This window comes from Brienomyrus brachyistius, chromosome 16 (assembly GCF_023856365.1).
Source record: "Brienomyrus brachyistius isolate T26 chromosome 16, BBRACH_0.4, whole genome shotgun sequence".
Classification (NCBI taxonomy): Eukaryota; Metazoa; Chordata; class Actinopteri; order Osteoglossiformes; family Mormyridae; genus Brienomyrus; species Brienomyrus brachyistius.
Window position 1 is genome coordinate 6,593,803 of NC_064548.1, and position 23,169 is coordinate 6,616,971.

A 23,169-nucleotide genomic window follows, 5' to 3' on the forward strand; every position below is an offset into this window, starting at 1 on the left:
TTGTGATATAGATGTGGGGGCGTCTCTCCAGTCATCACTAATTAATTTGGTTATATTACAGTAATATCCCATTATAGTGGACTCGCTTATAAAGCAAAGTCATCTATAACGGACGAGGTCCGCTGGCCCCAGCCGTGCGTCTTTAAGAACAAGCAGAAAAAGCATCAGATATAGCGGACTCGCATATAACGGAATTCCGCTTATAACGGACAAACAATTCGGTCCCCAGGGCCGCTTTTATCTGTAGTTTTGTTCAGCTACTGTATAATGGACATAGCCGATTATATCCAGCACAGACATGTAGTCGGGTTTATTAATAGTCACGCATCTGCTCAGGTAAAGTTGGATTACTACATGTACAATATAACAATCTATATCACAAGTGTGTCTGCTGGGGTGTGTCCTGTAGTTCTGGGTATACAGCAACTCTGGATATAAAGAACTTTGGATATAATGGACTGTTTTGCCAGGTCCCTTGAAGTCCATTATAATGGAAATTTACGGTATGTCCAAAGTAGCTGACTAAGTCGGTCAAACTCCAAACTAGGACCTCATGACAGAAATGCATAGTGTGATGGTTTGAATGTATGTGAATGGATTTGAAATCATAAGTGTGACTTAATGTCTGGAATCGATAAGATCTCCAAGATCTGCACTGATTATCTCATGTTGAGTAAATTAAATGAGGTCAAAAAATTGAACGGAAGACTATCCTTTCATAAATAGTCATCCCAGCGGGATGCTGGTGCCCAGCAAACAGGCAGTAGCTGAGTGCACATCCTGTTTCTGAGCAGACCGCCGATGACATGTTTTTCTGTTGTCGTTGGGATTAAAGGAGCAATGTTGGCTGTCTCTGTTTCTCCTCTGCCTTGCACAGTTTTTCCCAAACAAAATGGAAGGGTTGCCATAGTGACGGGGGGTGCCAAAGGAATGGGATATGAGACGGCGAGATGTCTGACGAGCCTCGGAATGCATGTCGTAATAGGTATGGTACATACCCCGCTCAGCGTGCGACTGCCTTCTGCCACTGACCTGCTGAGATTTGGGCCGCTGTTACCGATTTCTTTGCTTGTTCATCTATATCTAAAGCAGACTTTGTCATTTTAAATACGTGATCTTTCTCTTGAATCTTCAAAATCATCTTTCCCATCTCCCTTGGGGAAAAACACCATAGCAGGTATAATATTTAAATTTGAATTCCCGACCCTATACTACAAAGAAAAATTCTTGAGGGTAGTTAGTGACAAAATTCCTGAAGTTGGTTTCCCCTGAAGATTTGTTAGAAGACTCAAAGTCCATTTTATTTATCACAGTCTCACTGCTGCTGAAAGTGACAGGAGGCTCCAACAGCAATTCTGTCTCCAGAAATCAGGCATGTTTTTCCGTTCCTTTCTATTAGAGGAGCTCCAGTTAACCAGTTCTGTAAATGTATTTAAATGTTCTTTGTTAATATTTTGTGGGCTTTCATAATACTGATCATTATTGCATCCAGGTCATTTCCCCAAAGTTTGGATCTAGTCATTCTGTCCTCGGTAATTTAAATGTCATGTGATGTTAAGCCCCCACAATGGAATAATCCATCCAGGTCTCACAAAATTTCTTTAATGAGAATCTAATCGGGCAACGTGACCAGGATCTAAAAATGTCAGCTGAGGATTTTACTGTGCAACAGACGTACATTGCAGAATTCCTGTTAAATTGTATTATTTACTTATCTTTTTTGTATTATTTATTTACCCTATTATTATGGGTTACATTCATATTTATGACCCACTGAAATTTTTGCTCAAAAACTTTTGAGCCCATTGTCTTTTGCTGTTTACAAAGCATCTGTTCAAGGGTGTGTGATGCTTTTATTGTTTTTTTTTTTCGTTTTATTTTTTAACCTTCAGGCTGTCGTGACCCCCATCTCCACATTAGCATGCCAGTGTATTGAGGCCTTTCTAATAAAGTCAGATGTTCTCCATCTCCAGGACCTTTGCACTGCTGTGGTGCTTTTCATAAAAAATTCAGCGCAAAAGGCCACCAGTCAGACGGATCTATTAGTGAAGGGAAACTCAGCGGGCTGTGTCCTCTTTAAACTGCTTTCCTGTTTGACATTAGCTTTGAACGTGGTGTGTGCGAGTGCCCTTGTCTGCCTTTTCCAACGCCATAAATCTTCCGTATGACAGCTATGAGCATTAACACTATTTGAATGCTTTTGAAATGTATATTGAATCTTTGAAACCTGTGAAGGGTTTCATTCAGTTCTGGAAATACGCTGAAGCGTACAATCATTTGTTATTAGCTCTGCCATTCATACCTAGCTCAAATAATGACTTATTAAGCCTATATACCTACTCAGAGTTGAATATTATTAGCGGGCAAATCATTTCCTAGGGGCACATTTAAGGTATTTTTCTGCGTTTTCAGCTCTGTCTGGTACCTCCTGCAGAAGTGGCTTTATGCGATATGAGAGGGGTCCCTGTCTGTAGCTGTCCCTTGCTGTCAGAAGGATTTTCGGCTGCCTGCGCATTGCTCTGCTGTAAACCTCGTCTTTCCTCTAGCTGGGAACTCAGAAGAAGAGGGTCTGGCAGCTGTGAAGAAAATCCAAGAGGAGGATGGTGAGAGGAAAGGTAATTTTCGAGACTGGGGTAATGAGGTAGACATTTCATCAGTTTTTTTATTCATTTTTATCTTTTTTTTTTCTTTGGATCTTTCATTTCTTCATTCTACCTTGAACGTTATAAGTCAGTGTTTCTCCACCTGGTCCTCAGGGACCCCCTGACAGGTCATGCTTTTTGCTGCATATGTAGACTGTCTGTCAGGGAGCTGGAAGGGAGCAAAAACGTTCCCTGTCCACGGGTCCCAGAGTTTGAGAAACGCTCATCTAACCAATCCAGTCTTTTCCATGTATTTTATTCTAAGGGACAGAGGCTTCAGGATCTGATGTGTGTATCTTAATTTTATAAATTGGCAACTCTGATTATTTAGTGACACAGTTACAACTTCAACATTCAAAACCTGTTTGAAAGGATAACTTTTAAGTTGTGACACTTATGGAGAACTGTGATTCTTTCCATTGAAGCCACTTGCAAGCAAGTATTTTCTGTCTTTTGGCACAAGGGCCTTTTGAACTGAATTTATTTGAAAATGTGAATTTGCTGTTAATGAAAAGACCTTCACGCTCAATGTCCCATGATTTTTATAAATCCTCCAATTTAAGGAGTGTTTAACATTAGATAAAATCTTTGCTCATTATGACCTAATTCAAAGAATACCCAATTCTCTAGACTTTTCTATTGAACATGGTGAACAGGCCATAGTTGTGGTGACCAGGTAATATTTATCAGGAAAGAAACTACTTACAAACTACTTGAAAACTGAAAGGCTCCTGTGCTTGACTAAACAGTTCAGTTCTTCATATGGTTTGACTGGCTCATTTCCTTGATTGAAAGACCCATCCAACTGTTTCACATTAGCAATCGTGGCACATGCATGACTATAGGAGCCTTACCAAGCAGCACACAGCAAGATCTCAGTGTTTAAGTGAAATGGTAGTGTATGAATCCTGTCCTAACTCAGTGTCCTCCCCTGTCAGGGGTTATCTGGTCACCCAAGCCATAGTCAGCAGAGTGATGGTTAGGGTGCAGAGGTCTGACCTTTATAGCAGACTTTTGAAGACTTTGGGCACAGTGAGAGCTTGTAAGACATTGCATGTAGTTCTTTCTATTCTAGTCCTTTCCTATTCGTATCAGACTGCGAAATGATAGTAACTTTTTCTGTTTTGTTGGAACTTATCCTGAATTTCTCTGGACTTCTACCTTCAATCCATCTTATTTTATCAAAAAGTTTTATTTTAAACCAGTCAGATACGCAATTGTGGTGTATTGCGGTACTGAATAATACAAATTAAACATTATAATACTGTATATGAAGACCTTTACGTCAAAGTTTTTATGACTAGAGGTTATGAAAGGAGACTTGATGTGGTCCCAGAACCTTTCTGTGTGTTTGATGGTCCTATTTCTAACTTTTAGACCACAAAACATTTATCAACCACCCCCCCCCCCAAAAAAAAAACTTAATCCACTATATTACACTATATTATATTACACTTGTTATGTCAATGTCAAATTCCTACCAGTTAACACGATGGCTTCCTTACCCTGTATATAGTATTCATATGCTGCATGAACAGCACCCTCGGTTCCTTCATGAGGTGTCCAGGGCCTAACTGCACTTTGCAAAAGAAAGCCGCTGTCCCTTCCTATTACGTATCTTGAAATCACTTCATCGGGGACTAATAGCGACTGATTGAATGAGGCCAACACATTGAGATAAATAAAAACACGCTGTCAAAACATTTGCGCTGTAAAAAGTGTTGCAGGCAACTTTTGCTCTAGGCCTGTGCTTCTGCACATATATTTACTGAATGTTTCCTGAGTAGAACATTCCTCATGCATTAAATACGCTTAATCTACTTATCTCCCCATGGTCGGTTACTTAGTATCTTCTGCATACTGTTTGGTGTGAAATAATTGAGAAGAATAGATGTAAGGTAGCCTGGGATTCTGTATAAATAAAACATTTGTCTGTTATTTCTTGTGGCAACAGCATAATTGTTTTAGGTCTGCCGCCCTCCTGTCAACGCAACCTATTGAAAATTCATATATTCATGGCAAAGTATGTTGCTTCTATATTTTAGTATCAACAGCTGTTACATGAGGCTACTATTGTGCTATGTTTCGAAGACCGTAGGTCAGCTATAGCTTAGCCTGCGTTGGTGAAAAGTGAATATGCTTGATTTAAAATTCCATAGGTGGAAACCCCCCCCCCCCCCGTTCCACACCGTTAACCTCGTACTCTCTGTACCCTGCGAAGTAACTCATTACGAGACAAGAATGTGTGAAACCAATGAGCCCGGTAATAAACCTCGGTCTCGCTGGAGGGAGGAAGCGCAGGCCACTCGTAATCTCTCCAGCGCTACGCCCACTGACAGAAGCTGTGAAATGATTTCCTCCTAATAAGACGTCAGCCTAGGAGTGGGCCGGCTTTAGCCAGCTGACTCTTGCGCATTAATTGGTCAGTGGGAAAAGCACTGGCCGCAATGTTCTGGCCGAGCCATTTCACTGCAGCCTTTCTTTCGCCAACCTTTTTTGCATCACGGGCCGGTTCCATATAACACAGTTTACCAGGGACCGTCCATCACGTGTGCATAATAAAACATAATAAATACAGCTCGGGATAATGCACAGAATCCACGGCAGCCCCAAGCTTGTTTCCCTGCATAGTGATGGTCCCATCTACAGGTGATGGGAGACAATGACACCTGAAGTATGTCTCTTATGTTCAGTCTACTGTGCTGTTTCATTTTGGTTGTTGTCACTGCAGAATATGCCACTTCAGAAAGATAGGATGTTGGAAATTGAAGCAGGGTTTTCTGGGGTTTTGTGACAATCTCAAGAAATTCCGCCTTGATTTTAATCCCGAAGGTCGGCAGAGTTGGAGTTGTGTTAAACGTGCTTTTAAAGCCGCCATCATCTGTAATCTCAAGCAGTTGATCTTCCAGCACTGACAAGGTCATTTCACCTGGCATGTTCACAAATAGGTCACAGATCCATTCCTTCCCCGCTCTTGGGTATTTTGTGGTTGGGAAGTAACGCTTAAGCTTTAAAAAACAAAGATAGGTGATCGTCTGCCAGCTGGGAGAATGAAGGCCCAGGCTGAGTCTCTTCCAGGATCCCTGCTAATGTTTGAAACTTGTCAGATATCTCGGCTCCCTCACCGTCCCCACAGTTCCAGTCTGCCTTTGAATGCAGCCACTTCTCAGACTGTGACTTGAAGACAGTTGTTCTTCCCTGAAGTGACAGATTTCAGTTCGTTTGGACAGGTTGAATCTGTCACACAAGTAAGGGAGTTTTGCGATCCATTGCGTGTTTCTGAAATGTGCTGCCAGTGATGATTGTTTCTCAAAAGTCTCCGGAGTGGCTCTCGTAATTCAAACACTCTGGCTGGTGATTTACCTTCAGAAAGCCATCTAACTTCTGTGAATAAGATGCAAAGCTGATGCAGTGCCGTACGTCCATCTTGTACTTTAATATTTGTAATAGCTTTAATGACTTCAGTGAAAGTTACGCTACTCTATGCTCTTTATTCCAGTTAGTTTGAACTGTATATTAACACCGTTTACCATAAAAACCTCTAATCTTGTGACTGTCATACATGCTAACCTTCTTCACGTGGTCTGGAAAGGAAGCAGGAACAGAAGGGATCACACATTCCTTCACATGCACCATTTGCCCAGTTCTGTCAAAATCATCTGCCTTGAAATGACAGCTACAGATAACTGTGGTATCATTAGGCTCAAGATTTTTCCATCGGACAGCTATGGGGCAAGCTTTCCGTAATCCGGGATCTATAGGAAGCATTTGACAAAAGCAAGACCATGTTAAGATTACTTCTGGCATGTGGATGAATGGTGTAGTTAGCAAATACATTCCAGCTGACAGATTTATATAAGTAAACTGTACAGTGAATGAGGTGTTAAGTAAATATGATGTTTAACCCTGAAATGTTCAGTTCATTTTCAGGATACTCTAAAGTTACCGTTCATGTTCATAACGGTAAAATACAATAAAATTATTATTTATTACTTATTTGTGAAACGTTATCCTGTGATGCCTGTTTTCTAGGTTTCCTGTTTGTAGCCTCAAACGCCTCTCACATCTGCTGCACATATGTGACCCGTCGCCACGAAATGAGTCTTAAGTCGCACTGGTAGAACTGCACCCATAAGACTCATTTCGTTGTGATGGGTCACATACATATATACATATATATGAGATGTAAAAGGCCCAGACAAAAGTAATGAGGAGATGATCAGGCCATTTTTCAAAATAAAAATGCAGCCTCCAGCAGTCCATAAAATGGAAATAAAATTAAAAGTTTTTCATTCTTTCAGCCTGGTACCAAATGATCCATGGCCCGGTGGTTGAGGATTGCAGTTACTCTGGATGACGTTTGTTTTTAATCTCTCTGTTTGGTCTTCCAGAAAAGCAAAGCCCCAAACTCCACCATAAGACCGCAAGACCGTAAGCATCCAGGCGATCTAGTTTCTTCTAATGGAAATGGCTAATAGTAATGGCTTAGTGTAGGATCACAGTCTTGAATTTAAAATGTAATCTGTACTGAATGAGGTTTTATTGGGATTATATTCCTATGTCTGTATTTATGTAAAGAACTGTGTAATTTGGTTTTTTACCATATGCCTGTTAGGAGCATACTAATGCTATGTGGCATTAGGTTTGTTTTTGTAAAACCTTGAAGACTACAAGTTAGGATTCCCCAGAAGACACAACATTTCACCCGTTGCAATTAAGTATATAGAAAAAATGGTCTTTAAGCACAAGGGGGAAGCTGTTAGATTAATTAAACATTACAGTGATGTTCTGATTATCTGATGAAGTGTGAAAAACCCAAGAGTCTAACACAATATTTTCTGCTTCACTGCCCATAAATGCCTTTAATTCCGTATAGAATTGGCGCAATGTTCAGCTCCATAGGAGATATAATTACATTCATGAGCAGAACACCTTAGAATAGAGGAGGAACCCAGACCTCTTCTATATCTCATCTGGTCAGCTCCATTAGGGGTTAGTGTGAGGCTCAGCAAGTTAGGACTCTGTACTTTTGATCAGTAGGTCGCTGGGTCAAATCTCAAGGTTTACAGAGTGATGTCACTGTTGGGCCCTTAATAAAAGCCCTTAAGCCCCTTTTTCCAGGAACTGTATATCAGCTAAATAAGTAAATTACATTGGTTTAACATCTCACCACATTTGAAATGGTTAAACGTTTAAAATGGATTGCAGCATGTGGTTGGCATTATTGTCGCCCCCTATTGATTTCTGCGTTGTAACTACGGCTGGCAATAAATCTTAGCATAGCTGCTTGAAATCTTGAGATTTATTGCCTACTATGCTTTTACTTGTTTGTGCAGAACCTCAATTTGTCCTCCAATCGAGGGAGGGGCACCCTTGCTAGCAGGCACTTAACACCCTTGTCAAGAGCGGGGTTTCAAGGTTAATTAGGAAGTGCAGGTAATATTAAGCTGCGCCCCCCTTGTAGAGTGTATCAACCCAGCGTTGCTGTCCACGCTTCAGGTGGTGGGCCAGCTGCAGGGGTTTTTCCCCGCTGGTACCCTGGCTGTCATTGCTAACTCTTAACTGCCTTCACTGGCGCTGCAGCAAACCTCTGGGGTTCACTTTGAAGCTACACAAGTGGAGTGAAATACTTAAACATCTCCAGGGGTCCCTCCAAAATAAGACTTGTTAAAATGCATTGTCATCTGCTTCATGTGTGCAGAATTTCAGACATCCACCTCCACCGGAAGATGGGCGCAGTGCTCAATGTGAAGTCTTACTCATCAGTCATAAATATTTATTCAGCTGATTGCAGATATTTTCACAACCTGAAAATGCAAGAGGACTTGCCTGCGACTCTGTTTAGCTGCTACATTCAGGATGTTCTTGAGAGTGGCTCCTAAAATGTGATCTGATCATTATCTAAGTTGAAGCTGTTGCCTTGATACTGTTTGCCTCGTATTACTATTACGTGGCATCTTTGTTGCTCTCTATATGGTATTTGTGAAAATGTTCTCTGATAAGTTGAATGCTTTTCACGGTAGTCTGATAGCCAGGTGTAGCATAATAATAAATGTAGTTCATTGCCGTAACACTGGCCCGTTTGAGCTGAGAGATCGTATCCTGTTCGAGCCTGTTCTCGTTTTGCTTCTTCTTAAACTGGCTTTAGGTTAAACCTGTGTGCAGAAGCTGAATCTGTAGACAGAGAATCTGTAAAAGCACCAGGGTTTCTGCCATGAAACAAACGTTTGAATGCATCTACCTGATACGGTACTGTTTGTCGCATCCTGCTGCGCCAAGGAGACAATGTGTCAAATCCCCCCCACGTCACCTGGCCAAGAACACAGCGTCGTTACGCACACTGATCGCGTTCCTGCTTTCAAGTGACAGCTTCCTCTGGCTTACTCAAGGTAAAACAACTGAAAAGCAAGACCGGCAAAAACTAACTCTATATTTTTACATCTACATTGTTGACGTTTTACTATATATTTACTTATGTAAATGTATGCAATACTTTGTTCAACTGTCAATGGGATGTCAAGTTTGTAACTAGCTTTTTTTAAATCTTTTTTTGTTCTTTACAGTTCGTTGATTTTTGCTTTATTTCTTAGTTAGGACTGAATGTTGAGTACATTACACGAATTGTTAAAACTCCCGTGAATTTTAAGATGGTTTAAATGGCTTTTAATATTTAAGGTTTGCACACTGTCGTGATGCCCAGCGACGAAAGCAGCCTGTAGTTTGACATCTGCTCCTCTGAGCGTAACTGCCTCCTGCAGCGGATTTTCTCACTGAGCCGTCGCCCCCCCCCCCCCCCCCCCAACTAGAAGCTCCTTGTCCCACTCACCTTCATGGATTAAAGCTGAAACGACACTTATTTTTAAAGGTGACATTTGCTGTGCCCCGTTTTCAGGATGGCCTTTTCAGAAACATCCTCTGACTCGCCAGAATTTGCTAATCGCTAATTCCAGTTTAAATTGGTAAATGGGAAAAATCAAAGGCAGGCTTATCACAGCATCAGCAAGACGATGATGCTGACGTTCAGTACCATCTCTGCGAGTAGCACCAGCATTATAGATCCGTAACAATTTATTACTGTTTATATATCAAACTCGTAGACATTTTATATCACAGAATAATGGATAAGGAGCTCTTGTAATTGATTTAGCAGTGAATGAAGGTCATTCTTTACCTGACTCCTGAGGTGCGGTTTCACACCAACCAAAAGCTTTCCATAATTGGAATTCGAGAGATGACCTTCCCCAGTTATTTAAAGCGTATAAAACCTTTCTGGTTGCTGTTTTTCCTGGTTATAATTTGCCATTATAATAATGCTTCTTTTCATTTCGTCATGATTAATATATATATATTTTTTTGTATGTTCTGATGCTTTTCCTCTAGATCAGTATGATTTGAAATTTTTCTCATCTAAGTATGGGAATTTCACATTGCAATCTAGTATTCAGCACTCAGTGTGTGAAACAAAAAGTATGAATGCATTAAGGGTGCATCATGTAGTATTTAGCCTGTGTCATTCGTGGAATAATAATAGAATGCTTTACTCTTTCTGTGGGAAACTGTTTTTCCCTATTCCGTCCTGCTCTTCATCCAACTCGTATTCAAGTGAAAGCAAGCTCGGCGGTCACAGGGCAGGGTCATCCTGTGTTCAGCACCCCTGGCGCTGGAAGTTAAGGGCCTTGCTCAGAGACCCAACAGTGGCATCAGTCTGCCAACCATGGCATTTGAACCGGTGACCTTCTGACCCCTGGTACAGGGTCCTGACCTGCAGAGCTGCATGCACTTTATCATATGGGGGTTTTAAGTATGTTGTTTTTCCATTAGTCTTTGGTTTGTTGTTCTCCCACCCCACAATGATTATTTGTAAGAAAACATAGAAGTGAAGTTTGTGCTTTAGTAATGATACAGCAGGAAGGAAGCAGACAGCAGATGGACACTAAACTCCAGGTGTTGAGCTTGATCACGGTGCATTTTAAGAAGGCTTTTCTTGGAGAGAATCCTGGACCACAGAGATGGTGCCTCTAGGTCCAAATGAAGATCAGAACAATGCCTGGAACGCGCCACATGAGCACCATATGCAGAGCCCAGATTCCCGCAGACGGCATTTAATCCGAGGAGACTGACAAACAGGATGTGTTCAGTCACGATCTTGCCGCGTTTGGTTCTTCGACGATGGGTGTGTCGTCCCTGTCCTGGTTGGCTGCCAGCCTCCCCCACCTCCCTAAGCCCAGCTGGTACCTAGTGCCTGTCCCCAAGCTTCCCAGGTGGCTGGAAATGCAAAGGCTCAGGAGATGCTGGCTGAGAGGCAGAGCCGGCTGCAGGGGACCTGCCCGTCCCCCGAAGGCAACATCGAGCCTCGGTACACTGCAAAGTTAGCAGCGTGTTCCGCACACGACGCTGAACACTGCTGCTTCTGCAGTGAAGGATCGTGACACGACTGGCAGCACTTTTTCAAACCCTGGCTCTGGATCACAGATCGCCTCAGCTGTGACGTGTCCTTGACAGGATTACTCTTTAACATAACATTTTGTCCTATGTGTGTGAGCGGTCACCTCTACGTTGTGGGTTCTCCGTCACTATCAGTGGTACGATTGTTTTAGTCACTACCTAGAAGAGATGTATGCAGTAAAGGTGTGTTACTGTGCCTTTAAGAAGAAATGCAGTGTTTCGGCATGCTGTCAAACTGAAGCAACTGTATTACCTTGTAGAAGATGGAGACGGATGTGTGCTTTATGGAATGTCACTAGCCATTCCAATCCAACTTCAGAAGTTATCCCTATACAAATGTGTTCATAGTATTTGAAGCCATGTATGCAAAGGGGGTAAAAAATTCAGCAATGATGCAGCAAATAGGTTTAAAACTCCCCCCCCCCCCAAGAAGCCTATTTATTTGAATTCTTTTTTTTTTGTCAAAGACTGAAAGAAGTGCTTTGATTTCAGCTACTAAGAATTAGCATCTTAATAGAATTGGGTGATTGATGGATCAAATTAGAGCAAACACATTAACATCAGAGTACGCACCAGCAATTTATTTGTCTGGGTGACGGCCTTGCTTTCTGAGTCATAGTGAGGATACTGAGAGTCTGCAGGGCCTTAAATTCAGCAGATTAATCGATCTGAACTAAAGGTTTAATGGCCCTGCCAATCTCAGCAATTATCACAACACAATTGCAATCTTGCTTTTTGTACAAGCAACATTATATGGTGTGTGTCCTTGCATGTGTATATGTATGTGTGTTTGCATGCGTGCATGTGTGGAGGGTCAAGTATATACTGTATTACATTGTATATATCAAGTATATATTACATCTTCATTTAGCAATAGAAAAAACAGCTGCATAATATATTGCATATCGCATACGTTTTTCAGGTGAATCCAATCAAAAAACTAAAATTCCCAAAAAATCTTGTATTTTGTTTGGTTACTTATGGTGAAGGTTAGGGCAGGGTGGGGGCTACGATTATGTCTGTAGAAATGAATGGAGAGTCCTCACAATGATAGAGATATATGAACTGTGTGTGCCTCTCTTCCTTTAACTCTGGTCAATCCCATAATCGTAAGCATGCATATCTTGATTCAGTATAGACATGCCTAAAGATCTATGTAAGAAATTGCGCTAAAGCATCACTGCATTGTTTTATTCACAGTGGAGTTCCAGCACCTCAACCTGGCATCTCTGAAATCTGTCCGCCAGTTTGTCCAGGTTTTTGAGAACCGATCACTTCCATTGCACGTCCTGGTCAACAATGGTAATTACTGTTATTTTGTAAATAAATTAAACATTTAGTTGCTTGGTTTGTACAAACCATTTACAATCCATATCACGTTACATGGCTTGCTGTTGTGCTGGAGGGATTTAGATTGTGTAAGAAATATGTGAATTACAGGAACGAGCAATATTCAGATTATAAATGTGTTTAATCACTGTGGTATGTGCCAAACCATTGAAAGTTGTGGTTGATGAAAGTTGATTCATTAGTTAATTAAAAACAATATGCATTTAAAAAAGTGCGTGCACCTTTTTCTAAACGCAAACACACACACAAGAAACTAAACAAGTTGCCGCACTCACACCCTGCAGGCAATTTACAGATAGTGGTTATCTTAGCTGCACGTCTCTGAACTGCAGGAGAAAATCAAAGTACCCTGAGGAAAGACCATACAACACAAGGAGAGCACGCACACTCCACACACACTGAACAGATTTGTGATTTGAACCCCCAACACTGAAGGAGTGAGTCAACAGTACTACCCATCGAACCACCAGTTTGCCCAAAATAATCCCCTATCAGAATATTTTTACCATAATTTAATATTAACACGTCAGTCATTTTTTTGATGAAGGTAATTCCCATGTGTAAGCGAAACTGCTGTATGTTTTTTTTATATTTTCGAAGCTGAGCTTATTTTATTTGATCTGAAAATAAGGTACTCCACATTACGGAGGCAGTGAAGCAATTCATCCCCGTTTCACACTGATAGATAGGTAAATAATGCATATCATCATTTGCTCGTTTGTTAGCGAATATCTTGTTCCGATGATTGAGCCAGGAAAACAAGGATGGTATGTGTGTTTGTTCCGCATTGGTGAAAAGCCCATTACGCCGAGGTGTCATTGACTGACCTTGTTAAGGCCCCACTGCATTTATAACTATGCTGGCTAAATTCTGTAGTACAAAATAGAGCAACTGAATATGCCTGTAGCAGAGAAGAACAAATATAGCAGCATTTAGTCTCTCCGTTTCTTATGTCTGTCTAAGGCGATATGTCTAAGCTTTTAAAGTGCCATATTTATCAACAGCTACTCTGACACCAATAACAAAAAAGAATTATTTTAGATACTGATAAAATATTAATGCCTGTATTATTCCATGTGGATAAATGATTGTTTATTTTTGATGATGGTTTCATAAGTGTTTGAATTAGTGTATGTCCTTAGGGCGAATTGCCGAAATCCCCCAGCAATTTCATTGGATTTTAATTGAGGACAATTGATTATGAATAAAAGCATTCTTCATTTAGCAATAGAAGAAACAGCCGCATAATCCTGATTATACACCTGTTTGTTATTTGCCAGAACTATATTATGAACAGAGCAGAGATTAATCATGTTCTTCGGCATCAGTGGGCAAGCTTGTCTGTTAAGGGAATGGAACCCATCCAATATGAAAATGTTGTCTCCAGAACACTTTTTAAGTAGCTAAAATTTCTGACAGCCAACAATGTCAACCAGTATGATTTAATATGGTCAGCTGTCGTTAAGCAGTGCTTCACTGATATGGTTATTTCAGTTTCTCAAACTCCATCCATCCATCCATTTTCCAAGCCGCTTATCCTACTGGGTCGCGGGTTTCTCAAACTCAAACATCATAAATATTAAGGTTGTCATAAATTATACAAATATAAAGCAGGCCACTTATAAGTAGCCTTATAACCTTATAAGTAAATAGCAGGAACGCATATAATGTGGCGATTTTAAACAAGCAAATTTAAAGTTTATTCTCTGTTGTACATGGCAAAAGCACCTTTCCAAATGAACTGTGTTCATGCTAGGGGTTGCTCACCCCTGCGTTACAGGGTCACAGTGAGCCTGGCACACGGGGTACAAGGTGGGGGGACACGCAGAACTGCAGTCCACTCCATTGTAGGACACATAACGACACACAAAGGAACTATTCTGACCTTTAGAAACACCATTTATGTCTTTGTTATGTCTTTGGGTTTTTCTCCCCAGTAACCGGCAAGCGTAAGATGGCTATCTTAGGATGCTGCAAGGTTTTAAAGCTCTTTGCCTTTGCTAGTGTGGCATCTGCAGTCCTTGTGTAAGTGCTCAGAGGGATTCAGGCAAAGGCGTTTCACTCTCGCCTCTCTCGCTCTGACAGCAGGCGTTATGCTGGTTCCCGAGAGAGAGACCGAAGACGGATTTGAGCTTCACTTTGGCCTCAACTACTTGGGCCACTTCCTGCTGACTAACCTCCTTCTGGACACCCTGAAGCAGTCGGGAAGGCAGGACTCCTTCGCCCGAATCGTAACAGTCTCCTCGGCTACGCACTATGTGGCAGATCTTGACCTCGAGGATCTCCAGAACAGGTAGACATTCTATTTAATCTCTGCAGTAAGGAGCCCCCCGACATCTTAAGGGAGACGATATCTCCTGTTTTTTCCTGAACGTATTTTTCTCCATTGAAGTATCTAAACACCCTGCAGGGCTAACTCTGTGACATCACAGAATCCATTAAAAATATCGATTTTCAAATTACGATACTCAGGGGTGGGCGTTTCTGCTCAACTGAGCAGCCTTGTTTAAAATTAAATTCGTACTCTTTGTGCTTTGCTTTTCTGTTTTATTTTTTTAAACAAAATCTCAGTACAAGTAGTGACTACATGCACCTTCCACTTGATTGTGTGTCTGCGCCATCTACATTGGCGGGGGGGGAAATGTTATTCTAACAGGAAATGTTGAGATGGTGCACGTATGTTTAGCGTTCAAAAAACCTCTTGAAATCAGACGCAGCCAAATAAAGTTATTTACGGTATTTTTCATATTGTATAGGATTCAGTATTTTCAATAAGATTGCGTACTAGCCACACAAGCAGCTGATATAATACAAACTAAATGAATAAATATCTAAACATCCGTTTTTCATTTCAGTTTAGCTAACAAAGTATCATTCTTTGTTCTCTGTTAAACTGCATCTGTCCCCTGAAAACCATAGAACACTATGAAAATGAAGCCCTCGAATAAATGGGAACTGTAACCCACCTTATAAACAGTGAAATTGTCTCCCCTCAATCCAGTCGTCCTAAAACCTTTTATTTTTTTTTGGTACAGTAGCACTCGAATGTCAGCTCCTCTTCTGTTCTGTTCTTGTGTTTTTTTTGTGGACTATTGCCTGAAGCAGGCTGCTCTTCAAGGTTATTATGATGGTAGGGGGGGCAGGGGGGGTGGAGGGTTCAGATGCGTAATCTATGGAGGAGGGAGTCTCCCACCACTGAGAAATTCTGCCTCCAAGTATGTTTTTTTGTTCTTTATGTTGGTTGGTCTAATTATTTTTACAATAACCAATGCCGAGTTAGCTTCTTAATTGCTAAACAAACTAAACATCATCGTAGTATGAAATTTTTTTTCGTTTGCAAGTGACTTGTATTTTTTCTTGTCTTTGAAAGGGCTTATTAATTATTTGACTCTCCCCTGAGTATCAGGATTACAGGAATTTCCAGTGCACTTGTGAAATCATGATTTTGTACAATTTGTTTTATTATGCAAGCACTGGATCAGCCGGAAATGTCACAAAGATTGTCCAGCACTGGTTACCCCCATCACTAACGGGACGATTCCCCAAGTATCCCTCTGCAAATAAACCACACTAGGATTCTAAATGCAGGATAAAATTTATTCACTAGGGAAGAAATCAAATTAAACTGAGAGAAAGAAAACCCAATGACTGGCGTCTTCTCAGCCCTTTATGTGAAATGGTGTTTCTTTATAGCCCACTGACTGACGCGCGGAGCTGAATCGCCCTCCACCAAAATACGGCAGGGTTAGCGGAATCAAATCTGCTAATTAGATGTTTCGCTGAAGTGCCGAGTCTTAAATCTAAACGATGTGGATGTTAATTAGCTGTAATTATGCTGCCTTGTGCTGTGCATTGCGGATGCTTTCTGACAGCTTAGCAAGGGAGCACCTGTTAGCAGTAGGCCGATCCTACCCCCCCGCCCCCAAGGCCGCATCATCAGCATGCGTACATGTACCGGTAGAAATTGGTCTAGTCCAAGGGACGGATTCGTAATTTTAAAGCAAGACACAACACTCCCCCCCCCCCCCCCCCCCCACCACCACCAAAATGTAGGACTGGGTAATATAAACAATATATCGATTCATTGTCATACAGACTATAAAGGATACGAAAATGGGAAATTCAACATTGCTTGCTAACACACATAAAGGTGGTGGTGTGGCAGTTGTTTGGCAGTTTACAGTAGGACATGCAATGCGACTGATGCTGTGTACTGTAAACTCAGCCAAAAGTTTGTGCCAACTAAAACAAGAACTACTGCTAATTTACTTCACCCAGTGAAGCATTGCCAAAGAGAAGAACATAAAGAATGCAAATTCTGACAGTCACATCAGTGTTTTCACTTTCAACTTGAAGAAATATGACACATATTACATCCCATACTGGTTCAAAATGGGACATGGCACCCTGTCCATCAGTATGGGATGGATGGCAACTGCACTGGCAATGTCTAAACCGTCCCCTCTTATACTCTTGTATTTAGTTTGGTTACTTATGGTTATGGTTAGGACTGGGTAGGGGTTAAGGTTGTCATAGTTAGCATTAGCATTTTTCCCATAGAAATGAATGAGCGGTCCCCAAAAGGATATGATTTCCACGACCCTGTGTGTGATTTATTTACTAAACTTACATTTCGGTGTCCATTACATTACATTACATTACAGTCCATTCGCTTTGTTGTTGTTTGTCGTGTTCTGAATCTCTTTAAGGGGAGTCCCAAGGAAATTTAAAGCAACAATGGAGCCTTGAAGAAATGAAATAATGACTTGAATTATATCGTGGTGATTAATAACGACTGATATAAAATAAATGCGATAAAAATATTTCCCCACATCATCCAGCCCTACCACAAGGATACTTATTTTCCCCTACTCCTCTTGAAATAATGATTGAAATAAAATTCAATGAAAAATAAAATATTCACTTCATTGTATTGACTGTATAGTGTTATACAGTCCCCCCTCCCCCCCCGGCAGACACACGATCCAGTCCCACTTGGGTCCCCAGCAATGAGGATCCTGCGAGCCGGATCACCCTCAGGGAAACGCGCCGCATGGCTGTAGTGCAAATCTACCTTAGAAATCATTTCAGAACAGACATGATGTCGGTTTCTCTTCTGTTGCCGCCACTCCTATATTACAGTGAAAATTCTAGGGGGTTTAGTCTCCATCACTACTTGAAGGGTTAGACTTCTGCGCCCGTGAGTGGAAGATCACTCTTCAGAATAGTCACATTGCTGACTTCACGCTTACCTGAGTGTGTCTTAACGCATACTCACACCTGGCCCAGTTGCTTTGTACTATAACCAAGTATAATTGTCCCCACTGCCCCGCTGGTCTGTGCTCATGTTGCACTTAATCTTCCAGGTGCGCACATGCTTTCGTCATCACCATGTGACTTTTTGTGTTGAAGAAAATGTTGGAAGAAAACCGCTGTCACACGACACAATGGAGTTTGATTAATGTCCTTATTTTGTGGCTTATCTGCTGTCGTTTTGGTTGCGATGACACTTGATCTTCTAACAGATTTATCGAGTCCCCAGTGCAGCTACTTTTATTTGATCGTGCTGCATGTGTAAGCAGTCCCATATTTTACCAAATATCTCAGTTTTTGAGTGTTGCATCCAGTTGTTTAAGGATATTCTCATCAGACCTTTGCCCCAATGTCTGTTAAATGGCTAGCTGCATGACTGATGTCATGTCTGAGTTAGGGCTTGCACCTCACAGAATACCAGTTACGCAGAAGTGCGGGGAAAAGAGATATAAGTAGTGGAGCAAAAACTTGGGCCCAATTCTTTAAGAGTCAAATGTGCTCAGGCACGATATAGATCGTGTAGTGTGAGTATAGCCTTATAGGAGCAAAGGGTTTGGACACAAGATATTTCCTGAAATTGCTGTAAAGGATGCTGTGAATCTGTGCTGCAGTGATAAAGGCAAGGGGTGGTTATTTTTATGAAACTCGTGCTTCATTAAATTGCATGTACAAGGTGCAGTAAATTTTTACAATACATTTAAAAACCAGCCAGTCACATTTGTTATAAGTATTTCTAATATTTTCTTGTAATAAGTTTGAAAAGTAGTGTGTTGGTTATTTATTTTTATTTTTTTTATCGGAGGGTGGGCCCAAACGTCTGGACTGTAGTGCACCTCTCCATGCACAGATGGCAAATAAAGCATCATTTCATAACCATATGACCTCCTTGGCAGGCTGTATCCTTGTTTAGCCAAACATGTTTCATACAGACCTGTTGTTGCTGCTTCTAAAGCTCTTTTCAGAAGGTATCCTCTTTGTTTGCATTGCACTACAATGCATTCGTAACTTAAAATAGTGATTCAATTCACCTTTGTCTGATTTCTGTCTCAGGTCCTGCTACTGTGCCCATGGCGCTTATTCTCAGAGCAAGCTGGCACTGGTCCTGTTCACATACCACCTGCAGGAGGCGCTCACTTCCCAGGGCTTCCCGGTAACAGCCAACGCTGTGGACCCAGGCATGGTGGACACTGACCTCTACCAGAACTTGTGCAGTCCCGCTCAGCTGCTCAAAAGGCCTGTGGCCAGACTCTTCTTCAGGGTGAGGATGGCCGTCTCTAGGGTGAACAGAGACTCACAGCACCATAGTTTGGTGAAGGCAGGGGGAGCAGCTCAACTTTGTGATGTTATTTATGAGTGTTTCATGCAGCATGTATAGAGACAGCAGATACTAAACTGCTCACGCAGAAGAGCATCAAAGGGCGATTTTCCAAGCTTTGTATTCATATGAACCAAATTTTAATCTCGGAAATCTGGATTCAATTTCCTGTGCAGCCATAGACTGCATAAATATTCATCTCAGAAGGTTTCCTGGCTCTTATATTTCAGTGAGATGAATTGTCTTCATTATGGTTGTTTTTTACAGGTATTTATAGTAAAATATTCTTTTATGCTGTCAAAAGATAGATTATAGCTTAAAGTTGTGTGGAAGAGATGAAAATTGAGGAATGACTTGCAGATACTAATGTATCGACATGAAATACCATTACATTTATTTTGGAAGTAGTTCAAAAAACAGTCTGCATACACATATTCTTAAATACCATCTTGGCTCCAATAAAGTCATTAAGAGCCAAACTGGAGTTTGTATTTCCCAACTGGACAGAGAGCACGGAAAACTGGTAGGTTCATGTATTATTAATTAAGTGGGCTGTTACACAGTGTCAGGGAAGAGCAGCTCCAGTAATTTCTACCACAATACATACAAAATGAGTCATAAGCGATTTAATCTAACCCAAAACTCAGGAAAGGCACTCTGGCTATTCCCCCCACAGCAGTGTTTATTCAGGCCTTTTTTGCATTAGCTTCACTATACGTCTGCTGACTTAGAAAAACAGGAAGCAGGTGTAAATAATAATCGACTTGATGCTGCTTGCTGGAGGCTTCAACATATTGGTCCCAGTTTTGTTTGTGTACTCGGGCTGTGGCACAGCGGACGGCGGTTCGGCACAGCTGCTTCCACACTGCTGTTTATTTCCGGCTGTTTGACTACATTTATTTATTTAGCAGCCACTTTAATCCAAAGTGACGTGAAATTGAGGACACAGGGACAGCCGGTCCCCGGAGCAGTGGGGTTAAGGGCCTTGCTCAAGGGTCCAGCAGTGAGACCATTCTGTCAGCCGTAGAATTTGATCCGGCGCCCTTCCAATCGCAGGACAGCTTCCTAATCTGCCGCACACTGCCCATGCAAACGCCTGTCACAAGTAACGTGTGATCCCACGCTGTTCAATGGCCAGAATTCCCATTAGTTAGGAAGGTTTTTCACCTTGACTCTGGTACCCTAGACCACTCACTCTGATTACCCAAAAGATTCTAAACTCCATGCTTCCTCAAAGGCACTTTCAGCAGAAATCAGGAGGGAGTGATTTTATTAATCATTGTATATTCAGTTCAATTCAATTCAGCGCCTTTAACAGCAGTCATTGTCACAGAGCACTTTACATTTAACCGTCCAGAACCCCACCAAGCAAACCTGAGGCGACAGTGGCAAGGAAAAACTCCCTCTAGCAGGAAGAAATCTTGAGGGTACCCCATCCTCCTCTGGGCGACCGGGGAGCAGGAAACTGCATTTATATTGACATTCATTAAAGTTCATATAGTTATAAAATAGTTCACATGCAGCACACAGAGCTCAGGCCCATTAAACCTGACGCTTGCTGAAGCGGTGTTCTGCTACATGGCTCACTGAGGAAAACAGCAATGCCTTTTAAATTCAGCATTTTTTACCAGACGTATTTGTCTTTTCCCTTCCCCAGACCCCAGCCGAGGGAGCCTCCACGGCCATGTACGCCGCTGTCACCCCCGAGATGGAGGGGGTGGGCGGCTGCTACTTGTACAATGGACAAAGGACACAGTCATCGGATGCCTCCTATGATGTGGACCTGCAGGTCCAGTTGTGGAGGCTGAGTCGTGCTCTCGTGGGCTTCCCAGACGAAGGGAAGAGAGAAAATTGAACAACCCCCCCCCCCCACCCCCAGCCTTGCTGTATCCCCTCGGAGAGAGCCTACTTTTTAACCAGCAACACAAAAGAGGAGCCCCTGCCCATTTTCCCCTCCAAACCTTTCAACTGGGAAAAAAATAACAAGCTAGTCGGGGAACTCTTTAGCGGTCTGAATTCTGCCAAATCTGCCATATTGAAACATCCGCACGCATTCACCCACTCCAGTCATGGTGCAATTAGTGTGCAAGAGATCTACAGGTAGACATGTAACACTGGTACTTTGGACCCTCATTTAATCCACATTTACTTTATCGCCCCCCCCATAACCATTTCAATTCCCTCAACTGGTGAAACTTAAAGAACAAACCCATGTAACAGATGGTTGTATTTACTGATTTGTAATCCCAGTCCTTCACTTGTGCACTGCGATAAAGTGCTCAAGGCTGCCACCAGACCTAAGAGTCTCCTTTGTCCGTTGGCAATCAACGTATGTTGACTGTCCCCTCTGCCTGAAACCCTTCGCATTCATAGTTACTGTAATGCACAGCTGTGGTTTGCGTGTTCATGTGCTCTGTGGCGACACTACTTATGTTCTATCCGTGTAAGGTCTTGCTTGTACTCCAGCACGCTTTGTCCGCATCAGCTGCCTCTGAGATGCATTTTACGCAAGTCATCTGGTGACATCAGTGAATTGCTTCAACCCGTTTTTACTGTGGCGAGGAATAAAGCTAACAATAATTAGCGGATGCTAACTTATGGGGCTGCCTCGCAAGTCCTGCTTTGTCCTTGAATCAGGTGCAAGAGTTCCAATAACATGGAGAAATATATATCTTGTGTATTATTTGTGTCGCGCTTGGCAAAAATGTTCCCGCGGACGCTAAGCCTGTTTGTTGTTTTGATGTCTGAGTTTTCATTGTGGATGTTACCTTTTGTTTGATGTGTATCCAGATCAATCTTTGTGAATATGTCCCGGCAAGATGCAAAGTCAGGTTCTCTGCCAGTACCACTGCACCTATGTGTTCAGTAAGAGGGTCAGAAGACAAGACGGCACTTCAGCATCAGCTTTCTGTTCTGTGTTTCAGTGTTTTTGGTTGATTATGATGCACTTTGATCATGGCACATTCCTTACGTGATTCAAGTCCAGAAATTGATTAAAGATCCTTATTTCCCAGTGCTAGAAATCAAAATAAAGACTTTACTATGGACCGTCTGTGTGTTTTGGTCCAAGCAGAAGCAGCCAATGTGACCCAAAACAAGGCTTTTAGGAAATGGCCATTTAATTAGCACGAACATGAAGGACATGCAAAACATTGACTGTGAGACGTAAAACCATGGCCACTGTGAGCTACCTTGCATATCTCAGCACAGTCCTATCACACTCAATGCAATTCAAAGCAGATATTTGACTGACATGTCATTAGATACTGCTGTAGTGTATACTGCTCAAATATGCCTGGGAAAGTGTGCTGGCCGTTAGGAGAGTGTTCTGTCCTCCGATACAGATGAAATAACCTGCAATAAAGCTGAAGTGATTTGCGTCTGCAGTTCTTCCTTGCCTTTGGATTAGCATGTCCTTTAAAAGATTTTTGAGGCCAAGTAACCTTCTGCACAATTCTCTTGAAAGGTCCTTTCATTTAATCCTCAGGTTAAAAATACAGTCGCCTGAATTTATCACAGAAGCTGGAGTTCAGTAGCTGGGCAAGTCCCCCTGTTTTCCTTGCCGTTACACTCAGCTGGTATTTCAGGTGTGAGTGTGGTGTTGATGTCTTGAGAGAGCCTCAGCCCAGCAGCCCCGAGGAGCGAGTTTAAGTCCTAGTCTTTAATAACTAAATTAACGACAACTAATCTCGCCCCACAAGATCACATTCATTTACCACGAATGTTGAACTTTCCTGGCTTCTTACAGGGCAAATTACCAATAAAGAAAAGCTGCGAGCAGAGAATAATTGGCCAGCGGTCAGCTAGCGGCTGGCACACATCTGGGGGCTTCACGCAAGCCAAGCCACTTCCATCCCTGAAAATGTTTACATTGATTTAAAAAGAACAACAGTGAATATATTTGTTTTTAAAAAAAACAATCATCGATAATTTTGGGACACCCACCACTTATATGTATACCATACCTACTAGAAGATCAGCTGTTTGTTTTATGTGCACATTTGTTCAAATATTAAATTCAAAATGTTAAGATAAAACCATGAATATACACTCCATGCCAAAAAGAGAAGGAAAATTGGTACCTAAAGCAGTCATTATACTGCA

General features: G+C 41.8%; 1 protein-coding gene across 3 annotated transcripts in view; it reads left to right on the plus strand.

Annotated features, from left to right (window-relative positions):
- Nucleotides 1–22,443, plus strand: part of dhrsx (dehydrogenase/reductase (SDR family) X-linked) — a 40,656-nt gene extending 18,213 nt beyond the window's left edge. For 2 of the 3 annotated variants that reach the window (XM_048977999.1, XM_048977996.1), the window contains exons 2-7: nucleotides 878–985; nucleotides 2,547–2,615; nucleotides 12,288–12,389; nucleotides 14,523–14,730; nucleotides 18,801–19,008; nucleotides 20,723–22,443. In XM_048977999.1, coding sequence (XP_048833956.1) covers nucleotides 931–985; nucleotides 2,547–2,615; nucleotides 12,288–12,389; nucleotides 14,523–14,730; nucleotides 18,801–19,008; nucleotides 20,723–20,920 — 840 coding nt within the window. In that variant the 5' untranslated portion in view covers nucleotides 878–930 and the 3' untranslated portion in view covers nucleotides 20,921–22,443. The remainder of the gene's footprint in view (nucleotides 1–877; nucleotides 986–2,546; nucleotides 2,616–12,287; nucleotides 12,390–14,522; nucleotides 14,731–18,800; nucleotides 19,009–20,722) is intronic. The other variant, XM_048977998.1, reaches the window with a different exon arrangement.
- The last annotated feature ends 726 nt before the right edge of the window (nucleotides 22,444–23,169 follow it).